This window comes from Pieris napi, chromosome 2, assembly GCF_905475465.1.
Source record: "Pieris napi chromosome 2, ilPieNapi1.2, whole genome shotgun sequence".
Classification (NCBI taxonomy): Eukaryota; Metazoa; Arthropoda; class Insecta; order Lepidoptera; family Pieridae; genus Pieris; species Pieris napi.
In genome coordinates this window covers 4,832,427-4,849,226 of record NC_062235.1, presented here as the reverse complement: position 1 = coordinate 4,849,226, position 16,800 = coordinate 4,832,427, and the positions used below count along the sequence as shown (strand labels likewise).

At 34.5% G+C, this 16,800-nt stretch overlaps 3 protein-coding genes across 3 annotated transcripts; 1 reads left to right on the top strand and 2 right to left on the bottom strand.

Annotated features, from left to right (window-relative positions):
* Positions 1-128: 128 nt before the first annotated feature.
* Positions 129-1,906, bottom strand: LOC125058090 (venom serine carboxypeptidase). Its single transcript, XM_047662132.1, has one exon. It carries the CDS (start codon positions 1,628-1,630, stop codon positions 224-226), a length of 1,407 nt encoding a protein of 468 aa, XP_047518088.1. The 5' UTR covers positions 1,631-1,906; the 3' UTR covers positions 129-223.
* Positions 1,907-2,588: 682 nt separating this feature from the next.
* LOC125055704 (venom serine carboxypeptidase-like) lies at positions 2,589-4,336 on the top strand. The gene is made up of 2 exons (XM_047658193.1): positions 2,589-2,759; positions 2,793-4,336. The coding sequence occupies exon 2, from the start codon at positions 2,845-2,847 to the stop codon at positions 4,243-4,245; it is 1,401 nt and encodes a 466-aa protein (XP_047514149.1). The 5' UTR covers positions 2,589-2,759; positions 2,793-2,844; the 3' UTR covers positions 4,246-4,336.
* Positions 4,337-4,491: 155 nt separating this feature from the next.
* On the bottom strand, positions 4,492-16,470 carry LOC125055697 (cell division control protein 45 homolog). The gene is made up of 11 exons (XM_047658181.1): positions 16,169-16,470; positions 15,642-15,932; positions 15,053-15,130; positions 14,004-14,138; positions 12,578-12,754; positions 10,954-11,111; positions 9,760-9,961; positions 8,105-8,186; positions 7,428-7,540; positions 6,321-6,490; positions 4,492-5,483 (listed from the first exon to the last, which is right to left on the bottom strand). The coding sequence occupies exons 1-11, from the start codon at positions 16,217-16,219 to the stop codon at positions 5,342-5,344; spliced, it is 1,599 nt and encodes a 532-aa protein (XP_047514137.1). The 5' UTR covers positions 16,220-16,470; the 3' UTR covers positions 4,492-5,341.
* Between the last annotated feature and the right edge of the window lie 330 nt (positions 16,471-16,800).

Genomic DNA, 16,800 nt, shown 5'->3' with positions numbered 1-16,800 from the left:
TGCTTGGGTAAATGAAATCTTAATTTTAAGGATTAGTAAAGAAAATGTTTTGTTCATGATATAATTCTTATTTCTTAGGTTTTTTCATCAAAATTTTAAAACAAAGGGAATTAACTAATTACAAATACTTCTACATAAACCATTTATTTTTATATATTCTTATAAACTTATCATCTATAATCATAACATATTATCTTCTTTGACAAGAATGAAAAATAACTATTTACAGAGTATTCTTAGTAAACATCTTTTCATGAGTGAGATGAGTGATCATATCAAGAGCCCATTTTGGTTGATCTCCAGGCACCATGTGGCCTGCATTTCGAACCATTAATTCCACCAGCTTTCCTGCTTGCTTCACATAACCAGCCAACTCACCATCAACCTTCCATTGGTACCTTTTAGCAGTCTTATAGTCACCTGCACCAGTAAAATTGAGATTTCTTAAGTAATTAAGAGTATTTGGGTAAGCAACAATAATATCAATTTGACCATTGTAAACAACTACATAGTAATGATCAAGTAACTCAGAGATCCATGGAGCAACAGATTGCATTATATCTGCTTTCAAGTGTTCTTCAACCTCTTTTCCACTGTTAAATGGAAGGGCACCAACATGGATTTCCTTGCGAACAGAAGATTTCTGTAACATTGGTCCAAAATCCATCTTGGTGAAATAATCTTTTGTATGTAAAAAGTTAAAATAAAACTCAAATCCAGTCATGTTGTAAAACAAACTTTTACCATCAATTAAATCTCCATTTAACAAAGTATCAAACGCCTCAAAGGCAGGAATCCATTTCTTTTCTTTAATTAGAGTGACGACTTTGTCTTCATACTCAGCAAATACCTTAGCTTGGTTCCAATCTAACAAACCAATTTGATATAAATACTTACTGTACAACAATTGATGTTCGGGGTCACTCAAGCCATTTCCTATAGCAATAGCTTTAAGATTAATTTTTAATTGCGCATTCTGGTTTTTTTTATGAATAGTGTAAGCCAATGCTGGAACATATTTACCAGCATAGGACTCTCCAGTTATAAAGAATTTGTTTTTCTGTAGTTCTGGAAAGAGCTGAAAGAACTGTATTAGAGTATTATACAGGTCCTCACCAACTTGAGTCTGGTCTGTACAATAGCCTTTAGGATCCTTTGTAAAGCTAAAGCCTGTGCCAACAGGATTATCTATATAGATTATGTGGTGACTAAGAGCCCAGTTATATTTACGTCTTTCAAATTTACCATCTCGAACTCTTAGCGGGCCATTTTCAGTAAAAAGTCCATAAAGGGAGGATGCTCCGGGACCTCCTTGAAGCCACACGATAACTGGCGCATCCTTATTATTTGGTACCATGGCTGGGAAGTACCAGAAAAATTGATTTGAATCATATTTCTTGTTGACAGTAAAGAATCCGGAATAACTCTTAATACGTAAAGCTTCTGTGAATTCAACTCGAGCGAGTCGTCGACCTTCCGTTATATTACCACTTTCAACATACTGCGTCAAAAACAATGGTGATCCAGGATCTCCACCATCTGGCTCTGTGAGATTTAGTTTTGGATACCGGTAAAACATACACTGCACTGATAAAGCTTGAATTATCAATAAAAGCCACAAAAAAGACATCTTGCGACTACCGAGTACAGGCACTAATAGCAGAGTTCTGTATAAATATGTAAATTAAAGTAGGTATTAAAGCGTATCAATTAAAAAAAAATGAAATTTAAATTTCGGCATCTGTTATTTAAATTTCGTAAATGCCAACTACTTCTCAACGGTTATGCGATAAGAAAACACTAAAAATGGCACAGTCACACATTTCATGAACTTATAATCTCTTTAATGTCAAAGGTTATCAAAATACCTATTAAAACTTGCAACAGTAAACAGGGATTCCACTCTTCATTAGTTGGTCCATTGAAATGTTACAATTTGAGGGCCAACTTAACATTTGTTAGAGGAAGCAATTTTATTTATGGCACATGTAGGGGGGGGGTCAATACAAGCTTAAACCCAAGTTTGTGGGGTTGGCGCCCTTGTCCCCCGGCCGCCATCTTGGAAAAAGGGGTGAAAACAATAAACATGTTTTTGGCTATATCACCTAACCTATCCATCGTACAAAAAGTTGTAAAGACATATTTTGTAGCAAATCGCTTTCGCCGCCCTCGCTGCATGTCCCATTAATAAAATCCGTCCTCTAACAAATGTTCAGCAAATGTAACATTTTAATGGACCAAGTAGCAAGTAATTTAAATAAGTCTGCTTTGCAGACTGCCGAGTGCAGAAATCGAATAAAATGCTCTATGACATTATTACCAGTAGGTACAAATAAGTTTGCTATCAAATACAAAGCGCTTCCAGAGTACAAGACTAGGGATATAATTAAACAAGATTTGTAAATTGTAATAGGTAATGGACGAGCTTCAGCTACGCTCGCCAAAATAGGCAGCCAGCAAGATTTCATTAAAAAAAATAGCGATTAGAATGATCTTGAGGCACTTTGTACGTGGTTACTGCAGAGTGCAGGTGTTTTAACCATAACATCGATACCTATGTCATATGATTAATAATTTAAATATAATCGATAAGGTCAATTAAATGTTTGGCCCTATCTGAATAATAAAACCTATATACATTGTACATGTTATTTTAGTATTTTACAGACTAGGAAGAAAGACAGTGACATTTCGATTTTCGGGACAGAAATGGAAACATAAGAAATAAAACTGCCGGCTGGGTAAATACTAACGTTTCCTATAGCCTCTTCGATTTACTACTTACTTCGTATTAACTACTACATAGTTAAATCTTGGAACGACAATAGCTGTGTAAAATTTACGATGGACAGTTCAGTATGTTTGTTTACATACTTAACTGTTTTACTAATTTGTAATGTAGAAAGTTCATTTTTTCCATATGTTTATCCTAGAATAAATTTACAATCTAAAATGAACAAGATTTCTGGTGATGCCTTAATACTTACCCCTTATTTGGAGCGTCAGGAAATTGATTTGGCACGGAATCTCTCCTATGTTCAACTCACAGAGAAAATGGGCTTCTCGAGTCATGCCGGTTTCTTTACTGTCGATAAGAAGTATAATTCAAATTTATATTTTTGGTACTTTCCTGCTTTTAATAAAAATAAAGCGGCACCTGTCGTTCTGTGGCTGCAGGGAGGTCCTGGAGGCAGTTCACTTTTTGGACTATTCACTGAAAATGGACCCATAATTGCCAAAAAAGGAGGCTTCGCTCGAAGAAAATATCACTGGGCTGTGGAAAACCATTTAATTTTTATTGACAACCCAGTGGGAACAGGATTTAGTTTCACAAATGACAGTAAAGGATATTGTGAAGATGAGGCATGTGTTGCTAAAGGGCTCTATGAGAGTTTGCAACAATTCTTTACTTTATTCCCAAACTTGTTTCATAATGACTTTTATATTACTGGAGAATCATATGCGGGAAAGTATATTCCATCATTAGGGCTATATATACACCAAAGAAACATGGTATCAAAACAAAAGATTAATTTAAAAGGAATGGCATTGGGTAATGCTTATTGTGACCCAATTAATCAACTAGACTATGGAAGTTATCTGTATCAACATGGATTGATTGATTCAAATCAGCTGGATGTATTCTATCAAATGCAATCAAACATAACTAAGGAAATAAAGAAACAGAATTGGCTCAATGCTGGCATTCTCATGGATCAATTAATGGATGGAGACATTTCAAACTTCTCATACTTTAAAAACTTCACAGGTTTTCTAACATATTACAATTTCTTGATGATTAACAATGAAATAGATGTACCTGCGTTTAAGGACCTTCTCAACAATGATAAAGTAAGAAATAGCATTCACGTAGGAAACCTGCCATTTCATGATGGAAAGGAAGTAGAAATTTCTCTGGCAGCTGATATTTTGCAATCAGTAACAGCTGAAATATCGCAGCTTTTATCACATTACAAGATGTTATTCTATAATGGACAATTAGACATTATTGTTGCTTATCCCTTAACAGAAAATTTCTTGCAACATTTAGATTTTTCTGCATCAAATGAATATAAAACAGCTGTAAAGAAAATCTGGAGAGTTGGAGATGATATTGCAGGATATTACAAAAAGGCAGGAAACTTGACTGAAGTTTTAGTACGAAATGCAGGACATATGGTACCAGGCGACCAACCAAAGTGGGCATTTGACCTTATAAGTAGATTTATAAAAAACAAATTGTAAAACTATTTTTATTATAATTATTTCAATTTCAGAGGATCAGCCTCATTAATAAAGCCAATACTCATCAATAAAATTTTATATTATGAAAAAATAGTGTTATGCTTTAGAAATCAAACTTTCTGGATGTGTATCTAATAAAATATGCTTACATCTTAATTGTGAGTTCAAGAACTCAACAGAATTTTCTTAAGATGGTTAAGAATCATGGTCCACAGCTTCAAGTATGTTTAATAGAAAAGGAAAAGACAAGGTTTAATACAAATTTAATCACATTTTCTTAAAAGTACACATTAAAAATAAATAACAATTCCACTAGATAATTGGAACATTCAGTCCATTTCAAACATACCACTCAATAATTATTTACAATGTCAATTCTACTTATCTAATATTATTCTCAATTCAGCTTATATTTTCAGATTAAATTTATTATTGGAATAAAATTTATTAACACCAAATATAAAAAAAATGGTTTTTCACGAATTCTAAAGTTATAAGGTAGAAAATGTTTTCCATTCAGGTGGAGTTTTTGGCAACAATGTGCATTACAAAATACTATTAAGCTACTCTACAACTTGTTTTATCTTAAATGTGATGTTATATTGCTATGGTTACTTGGATGGATACAAAATATTTACAGAATATTATATTTCTTCCAGGTGGGTCAAATTACAATATATAATGACAATTATGAAAAATGTGGTCTTAAAATGTTTGTAATTACATGCCACATGTAGTCAACAACTTTGTTTATCAGCCAGAAAAATTATCCAATATAAAAATACTACAGTGTGAATGGGGCGTAAACTAATGAATTTTGCAGCAGCATATAAAATTAAATGGGAACGACACTAGTTCATTCCTCACTGCTGGTCACATGACCATTTTCATACAAATTCGACTGGGACACAACTGAATCGAGCCTGTAGCAAAATACTTAAAATCTTGTATAAAGTGAATTTTGCCTTTGTATAAATTCATTTCAGAAGTTCCTAGTATGACTTAAAGTACCACTAGGCATAATCTTTTCTTGCGTACTGACATTAACAAACTTGCTGGCTAAGCAATAAAACAGTTATCCATTGTACAATACTCCTTAGGCTAGTAATGCGGTAAGAGCATCGAGAAACTGTGTTCTTTGACTTACAGGTAGTACAAGAATAGAAGTGTCAACATAGTCTAAGATAACGGTGGCCCCACTTTTCTGCGCTGCTTGTTCAAAAGCTGCTCCAAATAAGCTAGAAATTTAAATAAAATAATATTATGCTTACAATTTTAAAATAATAAATCTATACTAATATTATAAAGAGGAAAGATTTGATTTTTTGTTTGTTTGAAATGAATAGGCTCCGAAACTACTGGACCGATTTCAAAAATTCTTTCACCGTTGGCAAGCAAGTTGGAAATGTTTCATTTTCAAAACTATGTAATATAACAAAAATCTTAGCCACAGCAACGCTTGGCCGAGTCTACTAGTATTATTATACAAGAGGTATTTGTAGATGTCATATAATGTAATGTTGATGTAATATATTGTTGCAATTTTTGAAGTTATACTTCTTTAGGGGCGTTATGAAAAAATTGATGAGAGTGAAATTTTACGATGCGCGCGCACCGTGACACAAAATTAACAGAATAAAGTTAGTGGCGCGTGTTGGCACGCACGCCACCTCTGTTCACTGTGTATTTATATTTATAATATTTATCCACATGCTTTGAGTTTCTACATACACGTGTTTTCATTATACAAGTGCGAATTTTAAATGTGCGTCTGAATTATAATCAGAAGTGATTTAAATTGAATATTTAAATCAATACTAATTAATATTAGAAAATAATAATAAATATATATTTAATTTTTCAAATGTAAACTGAACTTTATTGAGTATAATGACTCCTTTTCCAGTCTTTTGATTATTTAATTGTAATTAATTATTTGCATGCAATCAAAAACTATTATTAATAATGCCAAAGAAGTATAACTTCTTACGCGCGTACATAAGTACACGCACCCTTTTTTTTATATAATAAAAATAATGAAATAAGTTAATTTAGTAACATTTCAATACACATACTTATGTGGCTCCTCGTCATATCTCGGGGGCAGTCCAAGAAGTAGACACTGCCCATTGGGTAGAGGGGAACTTGCTACTAATGGTTTAGATCCGCTTGTAGCTGATGCAATCCATCGAGCTGCTTCACCCAGCCATAGTGGACCCTTTACCATAGCAGATTCTGAAGTACCCTGGAGCAAATAATCTGTGCTAATATATGCTGGAAAATCTTGCGGGAATATTTAAAACTTAATATTACTAGTAGACTCGGCCAAGCGTTGCTGTGGCTAAGATTTTTGTATTATTATACTAGCCGTTTCGCGCCCGCTTTGCTGGACGAATTAAAATAAATTTTATGTTTCATTATTTTATTTTTTTTTCATATTTTTATTATTCTTTTTAACTTCCCGCTAAGAAAATTGAAATATTTCGAAAATCGAGTTTTTAACAGATGTTGACGTTTTGCGGTTCTAGGAAGCCTCTTTTGTTTTTATTAGCGGGAAATTTTTTCATAAAAGTAAAACAGAAATAAAAAAATGAAGGAACGTATGGAATGAATGGAATTTAATAAATAAATAGCCATAAACCATCTAGGAAAAATTTCGCATCGAATGGTGGTAGTTTCATGTCGATACGATCAGTGGTTTAAACGTGAAAGAGCCTCAAACGAACACCATTTTCTATTTATATATATAGATTAGTTAACTATTCAAGAGAAACGTCAGGAGAACACCAATCCACCATGCTTTTTTGATGGTTATGTTGGTACTTTCAACACAGCGCCATCTGTTAGAATTGTGACTATCAAATAATAAACAAATATTTGCAATAAAATAAAATTGCGGGTATAAATTGAGATGTAAGCTATCCTATCTTTTAAGTTGGATCAAACTACACACGGTGTGCAAATTTGATTGATATCGGTTCGGTAGTTTAGGAGTCCATAGCGGACAAACAACGTGACACGTAATTTATATATATTAAGATTGACATACAAATATTTCATTATTAAGACACGCTTAGACAATAGTTTTCCTTTATCAAAAAATGCAATTTATATTTAGAGGTTTTTTTTAATTATTTAGGCGTATTAAAATAGCTGATATGTTAAAAAATTTGTCATCATACCTCTTGAACTATAAAGTAGTTGAAAGGTCCAGCCAATAGCAGTCCTCGAGATGAAAGTATGGAATGAGCCAGTCGAGCCACAGCCTCCAAGGCCTTTCTCGCAGCTGATACTCCTGAACAAAAATAGTATGTTTGTATATCTGCCGATTGAACAATTTCTATAGTTGTCACATGGAAAATATACAAGCGGAATACAACCGGAACCTAATTACACAAAGCAATTTCGTACTGCATTGTGTAGACATAAAGATAAAACTTTTTTCACCAATATAGACGCGAATGTATTATATATTGACGACCCATTGGTCTAGTGGTTAGTACCCCTGACTGCGAATCCAGGCTTCCGGGTTCGATACCCGGCTGAGACGAACATCGATGTGATGAGCATTTGGTGTTGTGCTTAGGTCTTGGGTGTTTAAATATGTATTTATATGTCTTTCTATCAATAATATGTATGTATATCCGTTGCCTAGTACCCATAACACGAGCTTCACCAGCTTAGCATGGGACTAGGTCAATTGGTGTGAATTGTATTTAAAAAAAAAAAAAAATTTGCCGGCGCTAAAGTTTAAAATTTAGAACCCAACTAGATGTGCCATATTAATTACACTTATTTTTTACTACATTTTAATTAAACTAGACCTTTTGAATAAAACTACAAAATAATTTTTCTGTACCTTGCTTCAGAGATTCATTCTCTCCGCTGACTTGAAGCACTGACAGAGCTTTTTGAAAACCTTCTGCTTTTGGTAATGTCTCCTGAAATATAATATACATAAATATGTTAGATACCACCGATAAAATTAACAAAGATACACAGAGAAAGAAAAAAATAACTCTTTAAGTGTGTGATTTCCATTTTTTGTGTCCATCCGGAGTGATTAAACGAATGAACTGTTCAAAACCGGCATTTAAGAATCGGGAATTAGGACTCCTCCTATGAAAGTTCAATACTGTCTTAGAAACACGGTAGTCATACATAGCGCTCAGACTGTCCAACAGTATTAAACCCAAAAATTCATGATATGTGACGGGTCATCAACTATATATAAAGAAAAATAAAGATGCAGAAATGTGACTGCTCCAAGCCCCATAATCCTGGCACTATTTACAGTTTTTACTTCTATGGGATGGTATGGCGGCCATTTGGAACCGTCCGAAAAGTATAGTATGATTTTTGTAAACGGCTGATTAACTGTGCAAAAATTAGCCTGGTATGGTTAAATTTCTTTTTTTTATTAACGCGATTGGGCTGCCGGTACCAGTGCTATTTTTTTTTATTTATTTTTTTATGGCTCTGGCACGGTTTGTGCATTAGTCAGCGTCAAGTATGAGATTTTTATCATTCGTGCTTTTTGCCTTAGAAATTCGATGATGTCCTCCATGTACGGTTTAGGCACTCGCCCGGTACCGCACAACCCTCCAAAAGGCAGAGAACAAATTTAAATTAAATTAAAACTTGCCCTCGAACCGGGAATCGAACCCGGTACCCCTCACCTAGCTGCCACTTAATAAGACCGCTAGGCTATGAGGGCCCCAACCAGCGCTATGACCATCATTTTTCATTGCGTAATAAGAACCCTGAAGAACCGCCAAATGGTACAAATGACCCACTTTTTTGTGTCACTGTCTCCCGGCCTATATATGCAGCGATATTTGAACGAAAACTATTTTAATCCAGAATTGTATTCATGTGCTTTAACAATACCTTTTTTAATAAACAAAGAAGTCAAATGACGCTAACGAACTTTACTTATGTGTTTGTACGAGTTTTCTTCCCTTGCCCACATACTGTGATATGAAATATCAATTTTTTAGGTTTTAATGAAGAGATATTAAATTACAGCAGCTAACTATAATCACCTCGTTTCAGTGTGACATAAAAAAGTAGTGAAAAATATTAAGGAGTGGGCAGCTGATAGTTAACTTAATACTATAAGTAGAACTCTACACTTGTAATATAAAAAAAGGGTGCGTGTACGCGCGTAAGAAGTTATACTTCTTTGGCATTATTAGAAATAGTTTTTGATTGCATGCAAATAATTAATTACAATTAAATAATCAAAGACTGGAAAAGGAGTCATTATAGTCAATAAAGTTCAGTTTACATTTGAAAAATTAAATAAATAAATATTTATTATTATTCTCTTAAATTAAGTGTAACATAAATTCTATTATTATTCGAATGTTGTTTTTAAATTATGTCCGTAGCATCTTCCGTGGGCAACTTCATTCTGTTAATTTTGTGTCACGGTGCGCGCGCATCGTAAAATTTCACTCTCATCTATTTTTCATAACGCGCCTAAAGAAGTATAACTTCAAAAAAACTTACGTGTTCTATTAACGCCATGATAGCATATACAGTGTCCAACGCCGCCAATGGTTGGGCATGGGGCTTCTGTAGCAAGAAAGTGGCACGAGTAGGGACGGGTAACTTGTGCTTAGGCGCAGCTGTCTCCAGAGCTGTTAGAAGACAGCGACGAAGTTCCACGTCCATAGAACGGTAGGCTTGGCGTGCTTGCTGGAGGGGAAACCTGAAATTATGAAACATCAGCACATATTCATGAACGCTTTAACAGTTACGACACGCCAAGCAAATATTTAATCATAAAATTATTCATATCAAGTAAGCAGTAAATATGTAATATTTAACAATTGCTCGAACGGTGAAGGAAAACATCGCGAGGAAACCGACATGTCTTAGATCGACGGCGTGTGTCAGGCAATGGAGGCTGATCACCTACTTGGCTATTAGATTTAAAAATGATCATGAAACAGATTCAGAAATCTGAGGCCGTGAACTAAAGAGGTTGTAGCGCCACTGATTTATTTTTTAATATTAAAACACATCATCTAGAAAAATACAGGGGAAACTTGTGTTAAAAATGGCAAATAACCAAAGGAATTCAATACTTTTTGCCGCGCACCATCTCCATGTTGAACCATTGAAGTAAGATTTCTACCCTTATTCTATAATTAAAGGAACCTGCATTTTACGAATATATTGCAATTTAACTCTTTAGGGAGCGTTCAAGTATTACGTAACGTATTTTGGGACAGGGGGTGTGTCCTTTTGTAAAACATTACGATGCGGGGCGGGGATTAAATTACGCGTTATTGTTAATATTTTTTTCTACTTACACCACATAATAGTAACTAAAGAGTCACTAGGTGGTCATGAAACATTTTACTATACTTGGGTACAGTGCTGTACTTGGGTACTGAATAACGTTACGGCGAGTTACATGGGGGGGGGGGGGCCAATAATCTCCAAAAATTGCGTTACGTAATACTTGAACGCTCCCTTCTACGAATATTGCAATTTAACTCTTTACCCAGTCAATTGGCCTTCCAATACATAATTTTGAAACTCTTAATATAAAGTAAGATAAGCCCGATATGCACCATATGCAAAAGTACCGCTTAAGGACTCTGTTTTATGTTTCATAATCATATATTTAACAACAATTGCAATCCTATCAAAGTCAAACAAGAATCAATGTTAAAGTTATCTCCTTTAACTTACCCCATATCAGCTAATAACTGTCTTAAGCGACTTGCTCCCGAACTCGCGTGTAACTTTAACTTAGGGGCAAAGCACGAAGCGTGACTTAGAGCTCCTTCCACTGACCACCAACGGTACAGAGGGAGCCACGCGTCTTTTTCTACTACTACGTGTGCTGTCTGTAAATTAATATGTTATTAAAACAAAGTTCCCTAAAAATACTTGTTTAAATCAAGTTGTAACACATGTACTAATTTAAAATAAAAAAAATGTGTGCGTGTACTAGGTGTACACACGTAAGAAGTGAAACTTCTTTATGACCTTATTTTTCGAAAAATGATCTACGATATGCAACTTTACAGAAATTGGTTAAATAAAGTTAAATTAGATAAAGTTTAACAAAAGGCTTTTATTATCATAGACATGAATACAAATACAATTATTTCATTTTAACTTATTACTGTACTACTAAGATTATTACAGAATTTCATTAATTGTAATAGAATTATTAGTATTACTATCATTGTTATCGTTATTATATATTTTTGTTACTAATGGCTTCGAATCTCTTCGGATCAACCGTGGTAGGGACAAGAAAAAGATGGCGCGTAACCGAAAAATGTGACAAATGTGTGTAAATTTTTTTCCAACGCCGATAAAGAAGTTTGACTTCAAAAAGCAACATGGCGCGTAACCTGCTACAAAATTTCTCCCATACGTCGATAAAGAAGTTTCACTTCAAAGGATGGCGCGTAACGGAAAAATGTGACGCGTAACGAAAAAATGTTACACTCATTTTTTTTCCAACCCCGATAAAGAAGTTTCACTTCAAAAATTACTAAGTTGGTCTTGTGTTTTAACTTGCATTACATTTGGGCCTTGTACACATGTAACGCAGGTCCACGCGCGATCATTCATTCTCAGTTTAAATGACTGAGAATGAATGAGAATGATGTTTGTAGAGCGAGAGTGTCAGTCGTGTTTCCATAGAGCTTAGAAAATGGACGTGGAAGAAGCTATAATCTTTAGATTCACTCATTTTGAACGGAATACGAAAAAAAGGCACAAAAAAGGGGAATCGCGTTGGAAGTGCGCGCTCAACGGAACATTCACCGAACGTTACATAACAAAGCGCGCGTTCGCCCGCGTCTAGAGACTTTTATCTAAGCGCCGCGTCAACGCTCGCAGACACGCGTTAACGCGAGCTCATGTGATCGGTTGTATGTAAATAGCACGACGTCTAGTCAAAATGTCATCTGAACATGGTCTTAGGGGCTGTCCATTAATCGCGTGAGGTTCGAAAGGGGGGGATGGGTTCGGCAAAAATCACGAGGAGGGGGGGGGGGGGTATAGTAAGATAGTCAAACGCGTGATTTCTAAACCGAAAAGCGGCTTAGAAAAACGAGAAAGTGAGTCTCAAACCTCACTATGTATCACCATGGGGGAGGGAGGGGTTAAAAAACATCACGTGATTAATGGACAGCCCCTTAAGATAGTATGCATCAAAACAACGGCGCGTATTCTAGATTCACCTAGTTCAAGAGCTATCAAATATTTTTTTAAATAGTCAAATCAATAGCGACTTTTGATACCTTTTGGAAAATAAACCGAAGTATTGGTCCTTCGGTCCAGATAGAATGCTTACCGTACTATGTCTTTGGGTATGCAAACAGCGGTTCAGGGGTTCGGCGTCAAGCAAACACTGTGCGGGTGGTCTTAGGTGCAGAGCCGAATGAGTAGCGCAACCGACCGCACCCGCCCATAAGGCTGATGCATTACATCGTGACGCTCGCACTGCCAGCTCTAAGGCTATACATGCGCTCTGAAAAAAAAACACAGTTTGACAATTATCTTGATAGTTTTTTTTATTTATTATGGCTCTGGCACAATTTGTGCATTAGCCAGCGTCAAGTATATAATAGGATTTTTTTATAATTCGTACTTGTCTTTAGAAATTCGACCGTGTCCTCCATGTACGGTTTAGGCACTCGCCCGGTACCGCACAACCCTCCCAAAGGCCGAGATCAAATTTAAATTAAATTAAAACTTGCCCTCAAACCGGGAATCGAACCCGGTACCCCTCACCTAGCTGCAACTTAATAAGACCGCTAGGCTATGAGGCCCCTATCTTGATACTTAATAATAAAAAAAAACCAACCAAAACTTCTACTGAATTGTTTGGAGTACCTATTGCAATATTGAAAAATTTGAGTATGCCAGGTAGAAAAATTGGAAAATCTGGAACTTTCCATCATCCTAGGGGTTTATGGGTGATTTAATTGTTCAGATATTTAACCAAAAATTATTTGACTTATTTGACCCAGCGAGTATCGGAGTGGTATGAAATGGTGTAAAATTGAAAGAGTGGTGGAACGAGTTATTTTATACATTTGCGTAATTAAATTTGTCTAGGAGAGATGAGAATTTCTTAGAAGATCCTCCATTTTTTTTAGGACAAGTATTGTTTTTCATGTTGAGTTCATTATTTTTATAAGATTTTGTCTCCAGCCCCCACTCGCGTTTATGAGAGCGGAAAGCGTTTGACTTAGTGTTTGAAACAATTTCTATTTGGACAAGTAACTGGCATCGCAAAATCTCTTAGGAAATTTGACTTGAGTTAAGAAATTAGCTGAGAGCGGAAAGTATTGGACTAAGTATAGCCATTATGGAACCCCTTCTTCTTATACTAAATCTGACGTTTTACTCTAATACATAGTAATGTGGCCCCTAATGCCAAACAACCGCCAACTCGGGCCGTCTGCGGCCGCGCGACAGCGAGTTTTTATATAAAACTCAAGCTTTATTTATTTTTTCATCTTATACGATACGATTATATAATACCTACGTTTATATAATCGTATCGTAATCTTTAATAGCTTATAAATTTTGTAGCCTAAATTTAATAGAAGTAGTGTGTTTAGAATCAGTAATAATCCTCGTTAATTGAAGCTAGTTTATCATAAAAATACCTTTAACCCCTTATAGATGTTTATTATATGTATATTGTATATATTATAGTAATCAAGTTTATATTAATTATTATTCTTATTTAAACAAGAGTAATATCTTACAGGTTTCCCATAGTAGGAGAATTGTGTGTAATTAAACATAAGAGTATGTCTCTTCTCTTCCCATGCCTTTCTCTCTCTTCGCCGTTCTACTACCGCCTCTAATCTCTCTGTACCCTGAAGGTTTTCGTCAGGCACCTGAAACAATACAATCATAATTATGACACAGGCGATACACTCTTTTTATGTACGTGACTTTGGTGATTTTCGTAACAGGAAATTATCATTCCCTACACACTTTACGATCATATTATCAATAAAGCATAAAGGATATCGATTGGGAAAAATGTTATACTTTTCGTAAATATTGTACGGCTAGGCAAGTAATGAAACGTCATCGGTCCAAGTCATTTGCCTAGCTATTTGATCAACTGGCTGAACATCTTTCAGGCCTTTAGTTAAAAAGGCTAGGCTGTTAATTGAATGGCTAATTAAGCTAGTTGGCTGCGACAGATACAAGATATAATGGCTGATTTACATTATCTTAGTGTTTAGGAGAGTGCTTTAGTACAACTTGAAAGGCAAGTTCTTTAGCGTAGCGTTTACTAAAGTAACTAGCGTTTACATGTTTCAACTAAAGTACTATCCTAAACACTAACATAATGTAAATCGGCCTTTAGATATAATACAATTAAGACCATAACTGAGCCACACAGGTGTTAACATAATAACAATGAGAAGTGACTTTTATTTATTAAAAATATAAATTAGTTATGATTGACGGTTTAAATAATTAATAATAATCAAGAAGCGCTACAACAACCCTTCAAGGGGTGTTATTCCAGATTGCATCTGTTCCTTTGATCATTTGTTAATAGAGAAGTAGGTCCTAAGCGATCTTATGCCTTTTGGGTCTAAGAGATGCCATTTTCTTCATGATTAGTACCATCACCATAGCAGCAAGTGTCTAATGTGCATTGAGAAAGAACCTATTAATGCCCAACTATGATTTGAGCTCACAACCTCAGGTTTGAAAGTTCCATGCTTATGCCACTAGGCCATCACTGTTCCTTTATGCTAACAACTACTTTAAAACAATTTAAGATACGCACATCTTCATCTTCATCTTCTCTGAATATGTCATCAAAATTTGGAATGTTTTCTTCATCATCTTTGTAAACTAGCTGCACCTAAAATGTTATAAATTGTAAAACAATAAAAATCAAAAACTGTACTTATATATGCATAATCTAAAAAAAATTACAAAACATTAAAAATTACAGTTATGTGCACAGAATCTGATAAATTTACTGGTAATTAGCTCATATATAGCCATGAACAAAAAAAATATGATGTTTTTGTTACTATTATTATATAATAAATATTAAAGGGAGAATTTAATTTAAATACTTTCTGTATTTTAAAAAAAACCTTATCTGTGAACCCTCAGTGGCTGCATGGTGCAGAAACTTTGCTGTCTATTTCACTGACCATTTTAATAAATAGAAAGGCAGGTAACAGTTTTCAGTACATTTTATCCAAAAGAGTCAAAGTTTCACCAGGAATTAAACCTAAGACATCTGGGTATTATGTTTATTCTAAATCTTATGTTTTACCCACCATGCCATGGAAACAACACAAATAAATAAGCTGACTTGCACAGATATTTTGTTTTCTTATGCTTTATAATAAATCACAAACCTGTCCATCACTATAAACATTGCAAATATCAGTAGGTTTATGGGAGTCTAATACAAAAAACACAACATCTTCTTCTGGTTGAAGTATATCAACTAGGTCTATAGTCCCGCCACAGTTCACTAGGACCACATACTTGATCTCTTCATTATTTTCTTCATACGCAGTCTTTAACTCGGAAATACCACCAACTGGCACTAGTGTGTAAGAGATATTATCACATTTAAACAAATCCTGTAGTATCTTGCACGCACAAACTGCATCCACATCATAATGGACTAGCAATAAGACACGCTGAAATGATATAAGAGATTATAATCGTTAGGCTACCTGTTCTGGAGCTACCATCAGTCAAGTTAAAATTTAAAGAAGTGAATGAATTTATAATTTTATAATTTTTTTAATCGAAAGCAACTAATTTCATAAACTTTGACTTAACGAAGACAAAAAAAATATCTATAGTTTTCCATTAGCAGAATTAAAAGTTGAGACTACAAGCAATTAAAGTTGAAATAAACAAGACTACTTACATTTCCAAGAAGCAAGTTGTAGAAATCATTTTTGATATCTTCCACGAACATTTTATATCCTCCGTGGAAGAGATAAATATCATGAAATCATTTTTGAAATAAATAGCGTGACAAAAATCGAGTTAACCAAGCACCTGTTAAATTTTCTATCGACTTTTGCTAACATTTATGTGACAAGGATGAAAACTGAAAAGTAAAAACTAAAAATGACAATGACATCAACAAACTTTTCGCGCCAAAATAACGAATCGAAACGTTCCATTTTTTTTAAAGATTTTATGGCATGGGGTTTTTTTTTTTAATTTTATGGTCTGGTAACAACACCTTTAAACCAAGTGTTATTTTCGGACTCTAATTTACATTTTTTTTAAGCTTGTTGTTTTAAATGCATTCACATGTTTATTCTAACGTTCCACTTGTTTTAAATCACCTCACGGTTATTCTTAACGTATTTATATAATAATGCAGTATAACACTTTGTTTTTTGAGCCAATCACTAACTTTCATTATTTCACGTGCCAATAGTATTTCTATGAAAAATTAACATAATATAATTGAGTTTTGACACTTTAAGATAATATGGTTCATGAGTTCATGTCCATGACTCGTCTCTGCAATCTCGTTATAACAGA